This window comes from Eschrichtius robustus, chromosome 15 (genome assembly GCF_028021215.1).
Source record: "Eschrichtius robustus isolate mEscRob2 chromosome 15, mEscRob2.pri, whole genome shotgun sequence".
Lineage (NCBI taxonomy): Eukaryota > Metazoa > Chordata > Mammalia > Artiodactyla > Eschrichtiidae > Eschrichtius > Eschrichtius robustus.
In genome coordinates this window covers 30,300,972-30,314,210 of record NC_090838.1, presented here as the reverse complement: position 1 = coordinate 30,314,210, position 13,239 = coordinate 30,300,972, and the positions used below count along the sequence as shown (strand labels likewise).

Here is a 13,239-nt window from a genome sequence, read left to right as displayed (position 1 = left end):
GGGAGTGCTCCTATTTCCGGGGGAGGACACGCCCCCTGCAGGAAGTACGTCACCCGGCCAAGCGGAAGGAAGCTTTGGGCCGTGTGCGTGAGCTTTGCTTGCCATGGCGGCTGCCAAGAAACCTTTGGAGTTCCACGCCAAGCGGCCCTGGCTCCCGGAGGAAGCGGTGGAAGATCCGGACGAGGACGACGAGGATGCTAACGATGAGGCCGACGATGGGTTCTCCCTGCAGGAGGTGTTACGGCTCGGGGGCACCAAGGTAATGGCCTTGGACTCCAAGAGAAGGGAAACACAGGCGCGTGGAGTGGTCCCGCGAGTGGCGGGGGCAAGTGGCCCGGCAGCCCCCGAGCTGCAGAGTGGGAGGGCGTCGTGGACCCAGATCCCAGTTTCGAAATGTGCTCGGTGCGCTTCCCGCACTTCTTTCCCATTGCTCTTTGCAAGAGAAAAGTCGTTTAGAATTGAACGTTTTTATACCGTGTCTTTTCTTAGGATGTAGGTGTCATCTCATTTTATTGACGTAGTATAACTGGCACTCTGTCAGGTCGGAGAGGACTGACTTTTTTTTTTGGTCCTGACCTCGTGGTATCAGTGTTTGGAGCCCCAGTGGTATTGGAATTTAACTTCTATTCTCACAAAGTACACCCACACGCTCAGTTTACGCCCAAGAAGCTCTCTGCGCTCTTGGAATTTACATCCTAATTAAGGCAAAGAAACAGTAACCAAACTTTGGAATACATTGTATATCAGACGCTGAGCAGAGAAAATTAAAACGAGGAGGGAGGATAATAAATGGGCGAGGCGTTACAGTTTTAAACGAGGTGATCGGGGGACCCACCCCTGAGTTTTCGAGCAGAAAATTGAAGGAAAGAAAGGACTGAGCCTTTTTGGTTTTGTTGTTCCAGGAACACTAAAAATAGTGCAAGTGAGGTGAGAGGAGAGCAGTAAGAAATGAGGTCAGACATGGAAGCAAGCTAAGTGTCCATCGACAGATGAACGGATAAAGAAGATGTGGCACATATATACAATGGAATGTTACTCAGCCATGAAAAAATGAAATTGAGTTATTTGTAGTGAGGTGGATGGACCTAGAGTCTGTCATACAGAGTGAAGTAAGTCAGAAAGAGAAAAACAAATAATATATGCTAACACATATATATGGAATCTAAAAAAAAAAAATGGTTCTGATGAACCTAGGTGCAGGACAGGAATAAAGACACAGACGTAGAGAATGGACTTGAGGACACGGGGAGGGGGAAGGGTAAGCTGGGACAAAGTAAGAGAGTAGCATGGACATATATACACTACCAAATGTAAAATAGATAGCTAGTGGGATGCAGCTGCATGGCACAGGGAGATCAGCTCGGTGCTTTGCGACCACCTAGAGGGGTGGGATAGGGAGGGTGGGAGGTAGATGCAAGAGGGAGGGGATATGGGGATATATATATGTATAGCTGATTCACTTTGTTATACAGCAGAAACTAACACAACATTGTAAAGCAATTATACTCCAATAAAGATGTTAAAAAAAAAAAAAAGGAGGTCAGAGAGGTAAGAGGATGGGCTTATCTTCTGAATTTGATGGGAAACCTTAGAAGGTTTGTAGCAAATATGTAACAGAGCTTTGCTTTTTATTATATGTTTTGTTTTCAGACTAGACTTTCTGGGCAACATGGGGAGGGGGAGGGGGAGGATGAGCGATTAGAGGCAGGAGAAATGCAACTTACCGGGGCAGATTCACAGTTTGCTCTGTACTTGGGTTGTATTTAATTTTTGAGTAGGTAATATATGCACATGTTATGAAAAGGTTTGTTTTGGTTTTTGCTTTGTTTTGTTTTGTTTAAAGGAGGGGGGTACAGGATGAAAAGTCTTCTTTCCCACTTTTATCTCCAGCCATGCAGTTTCCCTTCCAGGAAGCAATTATTTTTGTGTCTTTTATATCTTCCAAGCAGATACACACACACACACCTATGTTTGTTATTTTTTACACAAAAGGTACCATACTATGTAATATTTTAAATCTTTTTTTTCTTACTGTTTTATTAGATATCCCTCCACATCAGTATAAAGTTCTGTCCTGGGACTTCCCCGGTGGTCCAGTGGTTAAGACTTTGCCTTCCAATGCAGGAGGCGTGGGTTCGATCCCTGGTCGGGGAACTAAGATCCCACATGCCGTGGGGTGCGGCCAAAAACTTAAAAAAAAAAAAAAAAAAAAAGAATTAAAGTTCTGTCTTTGGTTTTATGCCCATAACATCATTTTCTTAATTTATCTAACTAGCCATTTATTGTGGATATTTAAGTTGTCAATCTTTTGCTATTTTAAATAATGCTTCAGTAAATAACCTTGAACATATATATCTTTTTCCACATTTGTAAGTGTATGCATAACCTAAATTTATAGAAATGGAACTGCTGGGTCAAAGGATTTGTCTTGTATTTTGACTGAAGTTGACAAATTGCTCTCCATAGAAGTTGTGCCAGTTTACACTTCCATCAGCCATTTAGGAAAGTGCCTTTTCCTCCACCCTTTCCCCAACACCACCTGTCTTAATTTTATCTTTGCTTCTCTGGCAGATTAAAAAATAGATGTGTCATTGTGGTTCTAATTTGGACTTCTTTAAATGTCAGTGAGGTTGAGCATCTTTTCACATTTTTAAAGAACCACTTTTTTTTCTATGAACCGTTTGTTTATATCCTTTGCACATCTTTCTGTTGGGTTGTCACTTCCTTAGCTGATGTATAGGAACTTTTATATTACATATTAAGCCAAATTACTTTGATATGAGTTGCCAGTTGTTTTTTCCAGTTTATTATTTGTCTTTCAATTTTTGTATATGTTTTGTGTGTAAGAGAATAATAAATATATCCATTCTTTTCTTTATGGACCCCGGGTTTTATGTCAAATTTGGAAAGATTTTTCCCTACTCTGGAATTATTTTTTTAATTAAAAAATTTTATTTTTATTTTTATTTTTTAAAGTTATTTTTGATGCGGACCATTTTTAAAGTCTTTATTGAATTTGTCACAGATTGCTTCTGTTTTAGGTTTTGGGGTTTTTTTTGGTCACAAGGCATGTGGGATCTTAGCTCCCCAACCAGCAGATTGAACCCGCACCCCCTGCATTGGAAGGCGAAGTCTTAACCACTGGGCCGCCAGGGAAGTCCCTGGAATTATTTTTTTAATTATGCTGTGCTTTCTCCTATTACTTTATGGTTTTATTTTTCACATTTAAATCTTTGATCTATCAAGTAAGTACTTTGGGTGTAGGTGGGAGCCTAGGCAATACTGTGATAACTCAATTTTATGGATAATTGATTTCAAGGATACAGATATCAAATTAACTTTTGAGGTTTTAACTAAACTGTTGGATTTGTAATTTATTTTTAACTTATATTTTTATGCAGCAAGATTACCTTATGCTGACTGCTTTGGATGAGAATGAGGAAGTGGTGGATGGAGGCAAAAAAGGAGCAATTGATGATCTTCAGCAGGGTGAATTGGAAGCATTTATTCAAAATCTTAGTTTGGCCAAGTATGCAAAAGCTTTCTTAATTGAAGAAGATCAACCAGCTAAAAAACAAGAAGCCAGCAAAAAAGAAGCAAGATTATCTAAAGTAGATAATAAAAAGCAAAATACAGCAGAAAGTGAAAGTAAGGTGAAAAATAAGAAGAGGCCAGAACAACATTCTGATGAGAACAGCAGTGCCATAACAAAAGCAAAGAGAGATAAGCAACAGGATATCTTTGAATTTTTTGAGAGACGGACATTGTTACTTAAGTCTGGAGGCAAATGGTATGATCTGGAGTATAGCAATGAATACTCATTGGGACCCCAGCCTCAGGATGTTGTGTCTAAGTACAAAACCTTGGCTCAGAAGTTGTATGAACATGAAATCAACTTATTCAAAAATAAGACAAATAATCAAAAGGGAGCCTCTTCTACCTGGATGAAGGCAATTGTGTCATCAGGGACGCTAGGTGACAGAATGGCAGCCATGATTCTTCTTATTCAGGATGATGCTATTCACACACTCCAGTTTGTAGAAACTCTACTGAACCTTGTTAAAAAGAAGGGTAGCAAACAGCAGTGCCTCATGGCTTTGGATACTTTCAAAGAGTTACTCATTACAGACCTTTTGCCAGACAGTCGAAAGCTACGGATTTTCAGCCAGCATCCTTTCAACAAACTAGAACAGTTGTCCAGTGGCAACAAGGACTCAAGAGATAGAAGACTCATATTATGGTATTTTGAACACCAGCTGAAACACTTAGTGGCTGAATTTGTGCAAGTCTTAGAAACTTTAAGTCATGATTCATTAGTAACCACCAAAATTCGAGCCCTTGTAGTGGCTCATGAGCTTCTTTGTAACAAACCTGAGGAAGAAAAGGCCCTTCTTGTGCACGTGGTAAATAAACTGGGAGATCCTCAGAACAGAATAGCCACCAAAGCCTCCCATCTGTTGGAGACATTGCTTTGTAAACATCCCAATATGAAAGGAGTTGTGTGTAGTGAAGTAGAAAGACTGCTTTTCCGCTCAAATATCAGCTCCAAAGCCCAGTATTATGCAATTTGCTTTTTAAATCAAATGGCCCTCTCCCATGAAGAAAGTGAATTAGCTAACAAACTAATAACTCTTTATTTTTGTTTTTTTCGGACTTGCATCAAGAAAAAAGATATTGAGTCAAAAATGCTCAGTGCCCTTTTAACAGGAGTGAATAGGGCATATCCCTATGCCCAGACTGGTGATGACAAAGTGAGGGAGCAGGTTGACACGCTGTTCAAAGTGCTGCATATTGTGAATTTTAATACCAGTGTGCAGGCTTTAATGTTGCTCTTCCAAGTAATGAATTCTCAGCAGACGATATCAGATAGATATTATGCAGCATTATATCGGTAAGTACCTACTATTCCAGTGTGTGAATGAGAAGTAATGTGGTCTAATATAATGCAGTGCCCCTCTGTGGGGCAATAGAAAGACTTAGAAAGTAGGATTTTTGGCCCCTCTCAGCAACTTGCTATTCACCAACTTTGAGTCATTTAATCTTTGGCTCCCTGTTGGGCATCTGTATTATATGTTTTGAATACGTCATTTATTATTTTTTATTTTGAGAAGTCCCCATCCTCGGTCCTGTATTTCTTTCCTCCTGTCCTTCACACAGCCATTTAGTCGTTCATTCAACAAGAATTTTTTGAGTGTCAACTATGTGCTGGGCACTATTCCAGAACTCAGGATATAGCACAGTGAACAAAATTCCCACCTCTAGGGGCACTTTCGTTCAAATTGGGGAGGACAAATGGTAAACAAGAATGTTTTTAGATAGGAAGGTTGGGGTTTGCAGTTTTGGAATTTTTTTTAAATATTGGGATTAAGACTTTGGTACTAGATTTACTGAATTTTGCAACTGTTCTGCAGTGCACTCACTGGGGGCTGATATTTTGAACAGTTTGTACACTTGGGAACTGTTGAAGTACACCAACAAGCTACGTATTTCCTTCTAATTCGTTTTTCTAATTTTACATACATATGTCTTGTGAGAAATGTAACATAGTGGTTAATATCTTGGACCTAAGCTACATGAACTGGATTTGAATACCAGCCATTAGCTTGCTGTGTAACTTTGGACAAATACTTAATCCTCATTAAAACCATATTGGTAAACATGATCAATCCCATTTTACTGTGCTTTTATTCATCTATAAAATGTCAAGGGAAGCACCTATCCCGTAGGGTTATTATGAAGATTACGAAACTTCCCCACATTACACAGCTAAAAAATGACAGAACTGGGATTTTAATAAGATTAAGGAGTTAATGTATTTGTAAACCCATGTCATCGTTAGTGTATGATATGAATTTAACAATGCCCAACAACATAGTAAGTGCTCTGTAAGTGTTGGCTGCTACCATTATCATCATCATTATTATTATTACTACTCACATACATTTCTTAAATTTAATCCTCTTAACAGCTCTCCAGCCTGTGAGGTACAATAATTTGTGCAAGGTCACACAGACAGTATGAGGCCAAGTTAGGTGGCAAATCCAGGCCTATTGACTTGGAGTTCATGGTGTTTCATGGCCCTGATTGCACTGATACACTAAAAAGAATCTCAGAGGCCTTTCCACAACTCTTAAGAGTCTACAGTCTTTTAAAGTACTGTAACCCTAATTCCCTGGCAGTCCAGTGGTTAGGACTTGACGCTCTCACTGCCATGGCTTGGGTTCAATCCCTGGTTGGGGAACTAAGAATCCCGCAAGCTGCACAGCGTGGCCAAAAAGAAATGTTTTAATTTTTTTTAAAAATAAAGTAACAAATACTTAACAACTCTTCTTAGTTTGGAAAGACTTCCAAGGCTGAAAATGTAGAGGTTTCAGGATTAGGTTTTTTGGTAACTTTTGAGGGTCATAAGAATTTCTAACTTTTCGAAAGTGTGTGGAATCTATTGGAAAACATATATTTCTGATATCCATTTAACATGTCAGAGTTTAACACCGCAGTCTAACATCTCTGAGGAGTACATTCCTAACTCTTTAAATTACTGTTTGCCAAGAGCTCTCACAGATGGATTCCCTCAAAGGGCTTTTAAGCCTTTTTAAAGTATTTATTTTCTCTTGGTTTTATTAAAAATCCTTTAAAAATTCCCTGATATTAGTTGAGGGATAAAAGAAATGAAGAAGCAATTTGGTTTACAAAAACGTGATTTATCAAAAACTCCAGGAACGTATTCTGGGTCAAATGGTGGAGACAACAGCCATCTAAATTCTCAAGTTTTTCTTTTGATGCCTAATGGAACTTATGATTTAAAATGAGCGCCAAAATGGATGGAAATGTTGAAAAATTCAAATGAGAAGAGAGAAAGTAGAATAGCAAAAATTATATGAATAACATAGACTTTCTCAGAATATCACCAGTAGGTACTAGAATTGTGGAACTGACAAATGGGGAAAACTAGATGTGTGAGCAATATGAAAATGCCTCGCAAGGTTAAATATTTTCATTTCTGATGTTAGTAGAAAAAAATTAAAAGTGCTTAGAACAAAAGGATTGATTCCACTTTTGGAGTGGTTATCTGGAGGATTGTATTAATTCTGGGTGTCCTAATGTCTGGGGGTCCAGACCATTTGGAGCATCTCTAGGATTCAGCAAACAGGATAAAGAGAGAATTTTAAAATTATCATATGAGATAATATCTCAGCAGCCTGCAGAAGAGAGATTTTGGGGGAGAGAAGGACAAATAATAGCTGTAGTAAATGGTCAAGTATTTGAAAGGCTGTCGTGTAAAATATAATTAGGTTATTTTGTTGTGGGTTTTTTAACCAGTTTATTGACCTATAAAATTGTATATACTTAAAGCATACAACATGAAGATTTGATACATGTATCCATTGTGATGATTACCATAATCAAGTTAATTAACACATGGATCACCTCACATACATAGTTACTACGGGGGGGGAGGGATTGAGAATGCCTAAGATGTATTCTCAGCAAATTTCAAGTACTCGATACAGTATTATTAACTATATTCACCATGCAGCTGAACGCTTACACCCTTTGACCAACATCTCCCCATTACCCCACCCCCTACCAATCTGTTCCCTGTTTCTATGAATTTGATTTTTTTTTTAAGCTTCTACATATACATGCCATTAGAGTAGTCATCTTTCTCTTTTTTCACTATGCATAATGTCCTCCAGGTTCATACATGTCACAAAAAGGGCTTCCTTCTTTCTTGTAGCTGAATAATAATCCATTGTGTGTGTATACCACATCTTCATTATCCATTCATCTGTTGACACACACATAGGTTGTTTCCATACTTTGGCTATTGTGAATAATACAGTGAATGTGGGAGTGCAGATAGCTCTTTGCGATACTGACTTCATTTCCTTTGGATATATGCCCTGAAGTGGCATTGCCGGGTCATTATGATAGTTTTATTTTTAATTTGTTGAGGAACTGCCATACTGTTTTCCATAATGGCTGTAGCAATTTATATTCCTACCAACAGTGTACAAGGGTTCCATTTTTTCCACATTCTTGTCAATGTTTGTTAACTCCTGTCTTTTTTTTTTTTTTTTTTAATTTTATAGCTACTTTTATTTTTATTTATTTATTTATTTTTGGCTGTGCTGGGTCTTCGGTTCGTGCGAGGGCTTTCTCCAGTTGCGGCAAGTGGGGGCCACTCTTCATCGCGGTGCGGGGACCGCTCTTCATCGCGGTGCGCGGGCCTTTCACTATCGCGGCCCCTCCCGCTGCGGGGCACAGGCTCCAGACGCGCAGGCTCAGTAGTTGTGGCTCACGGGCCCAGCTGCTCCGTGGCATGTGGGATCCTCCCAGACCAGGGCTCGAACCCGCGTCCCCTGCATTAGCAGGCAGATTCTCAACCACTGCGCCACCAGGGAAGCCCCAACTCCTGTCTTTTTTATAATAACCATCCTAACAGGTGTGAGTTGATATCTCGACGTGATTTTGATTTCCATTTCCCTGATGATTAGTAGTATTGAGCGCCTTTTCACGTACCTTTTGGCCATTTGTGTGTCTTCTTTGGAAAAACGTCTATTCAGGTCCTTTGCCCATTTTTAAATTGGATTATTTGGGAGTTTTTTGCTATTGTATGAGGTTCCTTATATATTTTTTATATTAACCATTTATCAGATACATGGTTTGCAAATATTTTCTTCCATTCCATATGTTGCTTTTTCATTTTGTTGATGGTTTCCTTTGTTGTGCAGAGGGCTTTTAGTTTTATGTAGTCCCACTTGTTTATTTTTGCGCTTGTTGCTCGTGTTGCTTCAGAAGGCAGTAGTAAAATTGATGGTTGGAAATTACACAGGAGCAGATTTCAGCTGTGGATAAAGAAGGTGTTTTCTGGCAAAAATGAGTTGTCCAAAATTGGACTGCTCCTAGAGTGAGAGTGAGCAATCCTCAGTCACGAGAGACATTGAACGAGCACTTGCCATGGAATGAACCACTTACTCATTCAACAAATATTGAGTGCTTATTAAGTGCCAGGCACTGGGGTTACAACAGTGAATAACACAGGCACAGTCCCTGTTCCATTGGACTTTGGGGGGAAAAAAGAGAAAGGAAACAAAATGTGTTAAACTATAAAGAAGATAAACATGGGACTGAGATAGAGAATAACGGAGGAACCTATGGACTTGCAGACGGTTGGAGAATGGCATTCTGGGCACAGAATAGTGTATAGGAAGGATTTACACAGGTAGTACATTGAACAAGACATTCTCACAATTCAGTTTTCTACTATACATGTACAGTCTTCACTAGAGCCATGTGGAGGCAGCCTCTAGTCACCCAGCTAGTAGGTAGTGATGCAAGGATAAGAACCCTGGTCTAGTTGACTGCTTTCATAGGTCAGTTTTCACTGTTTGGTTTTGGATTAGCCTTCCATGCGCAGTTCTTTATCTATATGAAAAATTATACTGTTAGGGCTGCACCCTGTTGGTCTAGAGAATAGAAAACCACTTGGAAAAGAGAAAAGAAACCACACACAAAAAAGAAAGTCGTGCTCCTGTGGCTTTTCTTCCCCCTGGTACTATCATCACTCTTTCTATTCTGGTCATTGACTTCCATCTTACATCTTAGGGCAGAAATGGTCTCTTGTTCTAAAATACGCAGCAAGGTTATTCCTGACTAAGATGAGGTTAGTAGTTGCCTCTAGTAGTTGCTGGGTATGGGGATGTTTTATGAATAAACGCAATCTTGTTTCTGTTTTGCAGGAAGATGCTGGATCCGGGGTTAATGTTGTGTTCTAAGCAAGCCATGTTTCTTAACCTTGTCTACAAGTCTCTGAAAGCTGACATCATGTTGCGGAGGGTGAAGGCTTTTGTGAAGAGGTTACTTCAGGTTACGTGTGAACAGATGCCGCCATTCATATGTGGAGCTTTATATCTCGTGTCTGAGATCCTTAAAGCAAAACCAGGTTTAAGAAGTCAACTAGATGATCCTCCGGTATATTTTACAATTGCTTTTTAAATCGAGTGGGTTCTGAAATATATTTGGTATTTTTCTTCTTTGCTTCAATGACAATAACTTACTTAGTTCTCTGGAGCAGAGTGTGAGTCCTGGAATTAGACCGACCTGGATTTTAGTCCCAGGTGTACAGTTTACTAGGTGGGCATGTTGCTTCACCCCTTTACTCGTAACAAACTACCCTAAAATGTGATTATATGAGATAGTTACAGTTATAGAGCTAATAGATCTCTTAAGCCTATCTCCTCAGTTGTGAAATGGACATAATAGCACCTACCTCATAGGGTTATGTACAACAACTCAATTCATTTGAGGGCTGAATGCTTTCAAAGTCTCAGGGATTCTTGGCTCAAAACTTAACTCTGTTACATTTAGGAACAAGAATGTGGTCTCCTCTCATTCTAAATTCCATTGATGGAACTTTCACGTTTCATCAAAATTGCAATAAACAGATCTTCTTCAAAACTACTTCATGTAATTGAATACTCTTCCCGTTGATTAACCCAGATTCATTAAACCATTTTTTTTTTAGGAGTCTGATGAGGAAGAAAATTTTATTGACATAGGAGATGATGAAGAAACAGAAAAATTCACTGATGCAGATAAAGAAACAGATACAGATACCATGAAAAAAGTTGAGATGGAAGAAACTGTGTCTGAAAGTCATGTGGAAACCAAAAAGTTAGAGTCTGCTTCTTGGGTGCACTTTGATAATTTGAAAGGTGAGTTTCTTAAATCTTTAAATTATTTTCTTGAATTTTTAAACCGAGGAACTGGATTCCTCTTTAATCTTAATAGAAATTAATATACCATTTTAGAAGTCCTCAATATTGCTTTATTTTAGATGGGAGCACTCATAACCAGATATAATTAGGATCCTAGAAGTAAATTTTTAATATAATGAATCATTGACTTACTTATGAACAGTACTACAGATAATAAATACATCTTTTAAAATAATTTAAATCTTAGAAATTAAAGCAGATACCTTTTGGAGCTGTGAAGATTTAGTGAGAAAACTTTGGCCATGTTAGATGCACAGTAGATCTCTTTTCCTTCAGCTGTAAGTGTAATAAGTTTATACTTTTGAATGAGTTTTAGTTTCTTGATCTTTATCTGTACATGTAAAGGCCTCCTGCATGGAACATATATGGAAACAACACATATGTGTACACAAAGTTTGATTTATAAACAAAAGTATTTGGTTACATATTGTGAATAGTGTGGAACTTGTGGTTACTTTGTTCAAGCATCATGTTTACCCTCTGTAGTTCCTTAAAGTAATGTTTTAGGATTGAAAACATTCTTGATATAGAAACTATGTTTTCCATACACACAAACTGAATTAAGTCTATTAATAGACTATTAGAGCCAAAAGAAATCTTAGAAATGCAGGCTTTTCATTTGAGGCTGTAAAGAAAAGCACACTAGCCTTGAGGATCAAGAAACGTGCCAGACCCATTTCTTCAAACTTGTTGTGGGACTCTTGGTCAAATTATTTCATCTCTCTGAACTTTAGTTTGCTTGTGAAGTATAAAAGAGAAATATGGTAGCCACCAGGAAGTTTTAAAAGAATCCGTCAGTTGCCCTGAAGGCTAAACTGGGAATAATCCTTTAGAAGGATGACAGGCATGTGCATTGTGAAGTAGACAGTTCCTTGCGTGTTCTGAAGTTTCCTTGTTTTAAATTTTCTAATCTGGAGTTGCTAAAAACATGAAGAAGATAATATAAAACCTGTTCCAAGTGAGACTTACTTCTGGGCATAATTTAATGACAAACATTCAGTGTACTCTAAAGCTCCAAAAGAATTTAGACCTGTTTCATCTTCAGGTCATTTGTCATCTTAACACTTAATGACCTAATTGACCGAGAAATGGGTACCTATTTGAAAAGGGGATAAATTTTGAAGGGGAGCTTTTAGTAGTTGGGATAAATATGCTGCCTGGTTTACTCAATAGCAAATGCTAGCTTAGGTACCAAGATAAATTCTGGTGGCTTGGAGTTTTTATTCTAGGTAGGATGCCTGGCTAACTAAAAATGTTGATACTTAATAATTGTCAGTGACAGCATTGATCCTGGTGGGTGTAGTGACCTCTTGGGCTAGGAATAGAGCATTTGAGAAATACTATATTTGTGTTCTCAGGTGGCAAACAGTTAAACACATATGATCCATTCAGTAGAAACCCTTTGTTCTGTGGAGCTGAAAATACAAGTCTTTGGGAACTCAAAAAGGTAAAATAATTTCAAATTGTCTCTTAATTCAACTGTGCTATATATTTGCCCCATGGATTTAACACTTTCAAGTTTCCATTTTTCTTATAAGTGATAAATATAGGAGTTTAGTTATTTAGACATTAATTGGCATAAGAAAGCAATTTGAAGTATGTCACCTGGCTGTAATGCCTTATAACCCATATTTCTATTGCCTCTGAAAAACGTTAAATTTACACATTTCTACATTCACATGTAGAAAATCTTAAATAATGTGCCTGCAAAATAAGGATGTTAAAAAAAAAAAATAAGGATGTTATACATGGCTATAAGTAAATTTTGCTTTTTGTAAGCACACTATTGCATATAATGGCTCTGTAAAATGGATAAATTTTGCTTTATGCCTTAGATATCTCTGAAAGGTTTTGTGATAATAAAACTTTTTGCAAGCAAAGTTACTTTTTAAACGTGTGAAAGGAACTCATATTTCTAATAAGCTTTCTATGATTTTTTTGCTAAAGCAAGTGTCTACCCATGCAGACTCCTGTGGGTCCCTGACACCTTGTTAGCGAGTCTGCAAGGTCACAACTACTTTCATAGTGATACCAAGACATTATTTGCCTTTGTCACTATTGACAGTGGCACTGATGGTATTAAAGAAATGATGGATAAAACTGCTGGTGCCTTAAAACAAATACAAACAGTAGTACCAGGCTGCACTCATGGGCGTTACATTCTTCATTGCCACATACTTGCAGAGGGGGAAAAACGCCAGCATCACATAAGAACGATGAGGCAGGAAAAATTGTTGATTTTATTATCTTGACCCCAAAGTACATACATGTCTTTTTAATATTCTGTGTGTATATATAACAAGAACACATAACACACTCTGCTGCAGACCTAAGTATGAGGGTTGTCTCATGTCTCAAGGAAAAGTGCCTGTGTAGTTGTTGGAAATGCAGCTAGCTGGCTGGCTGACAGACAGGCTGGTCATTCAGACTTGGGTATTTGAGAGATATTTTCTTGAAA

General features: G+C 38.3%; 1 protein-coding gene across 1 annotated transcript in view; it reads left to right on the top strand.

Annotated features, from left to right (window-relative positions):
- The first annotated feature begins 67 nt into the window (after nt 1-67).
- The window catches only part of CEBPZ (CCAAT enhancer binding protein zeta), a 22,140-nt gene continuing 8,968 nt past the window's right edge, over nt 68-13,239 (top strand). The window contains exons 1-5 of the mRNA XM_068564507.1: nt 68-259; nt 3,402-4,891; nt 9,744-9,975; nt 10,529-10,718; nt 12,140-12,228. Coding sequence (XP_068420608.1) covers nt 104-259; nt 3,402-4,891; nt 9,744-9,975; nt 10,529-10,718; nt 12,140-12,228 — 2,157 coding nt within the window. The 5' untranslated portion in view covers nt 68-103. The remainder of the gene's footprint in view (nt 260-3,401; nt 4,892-9,743; nt 9,976-10,528; nt 10,719-12,139; nt 12,229-13,239) is intronic.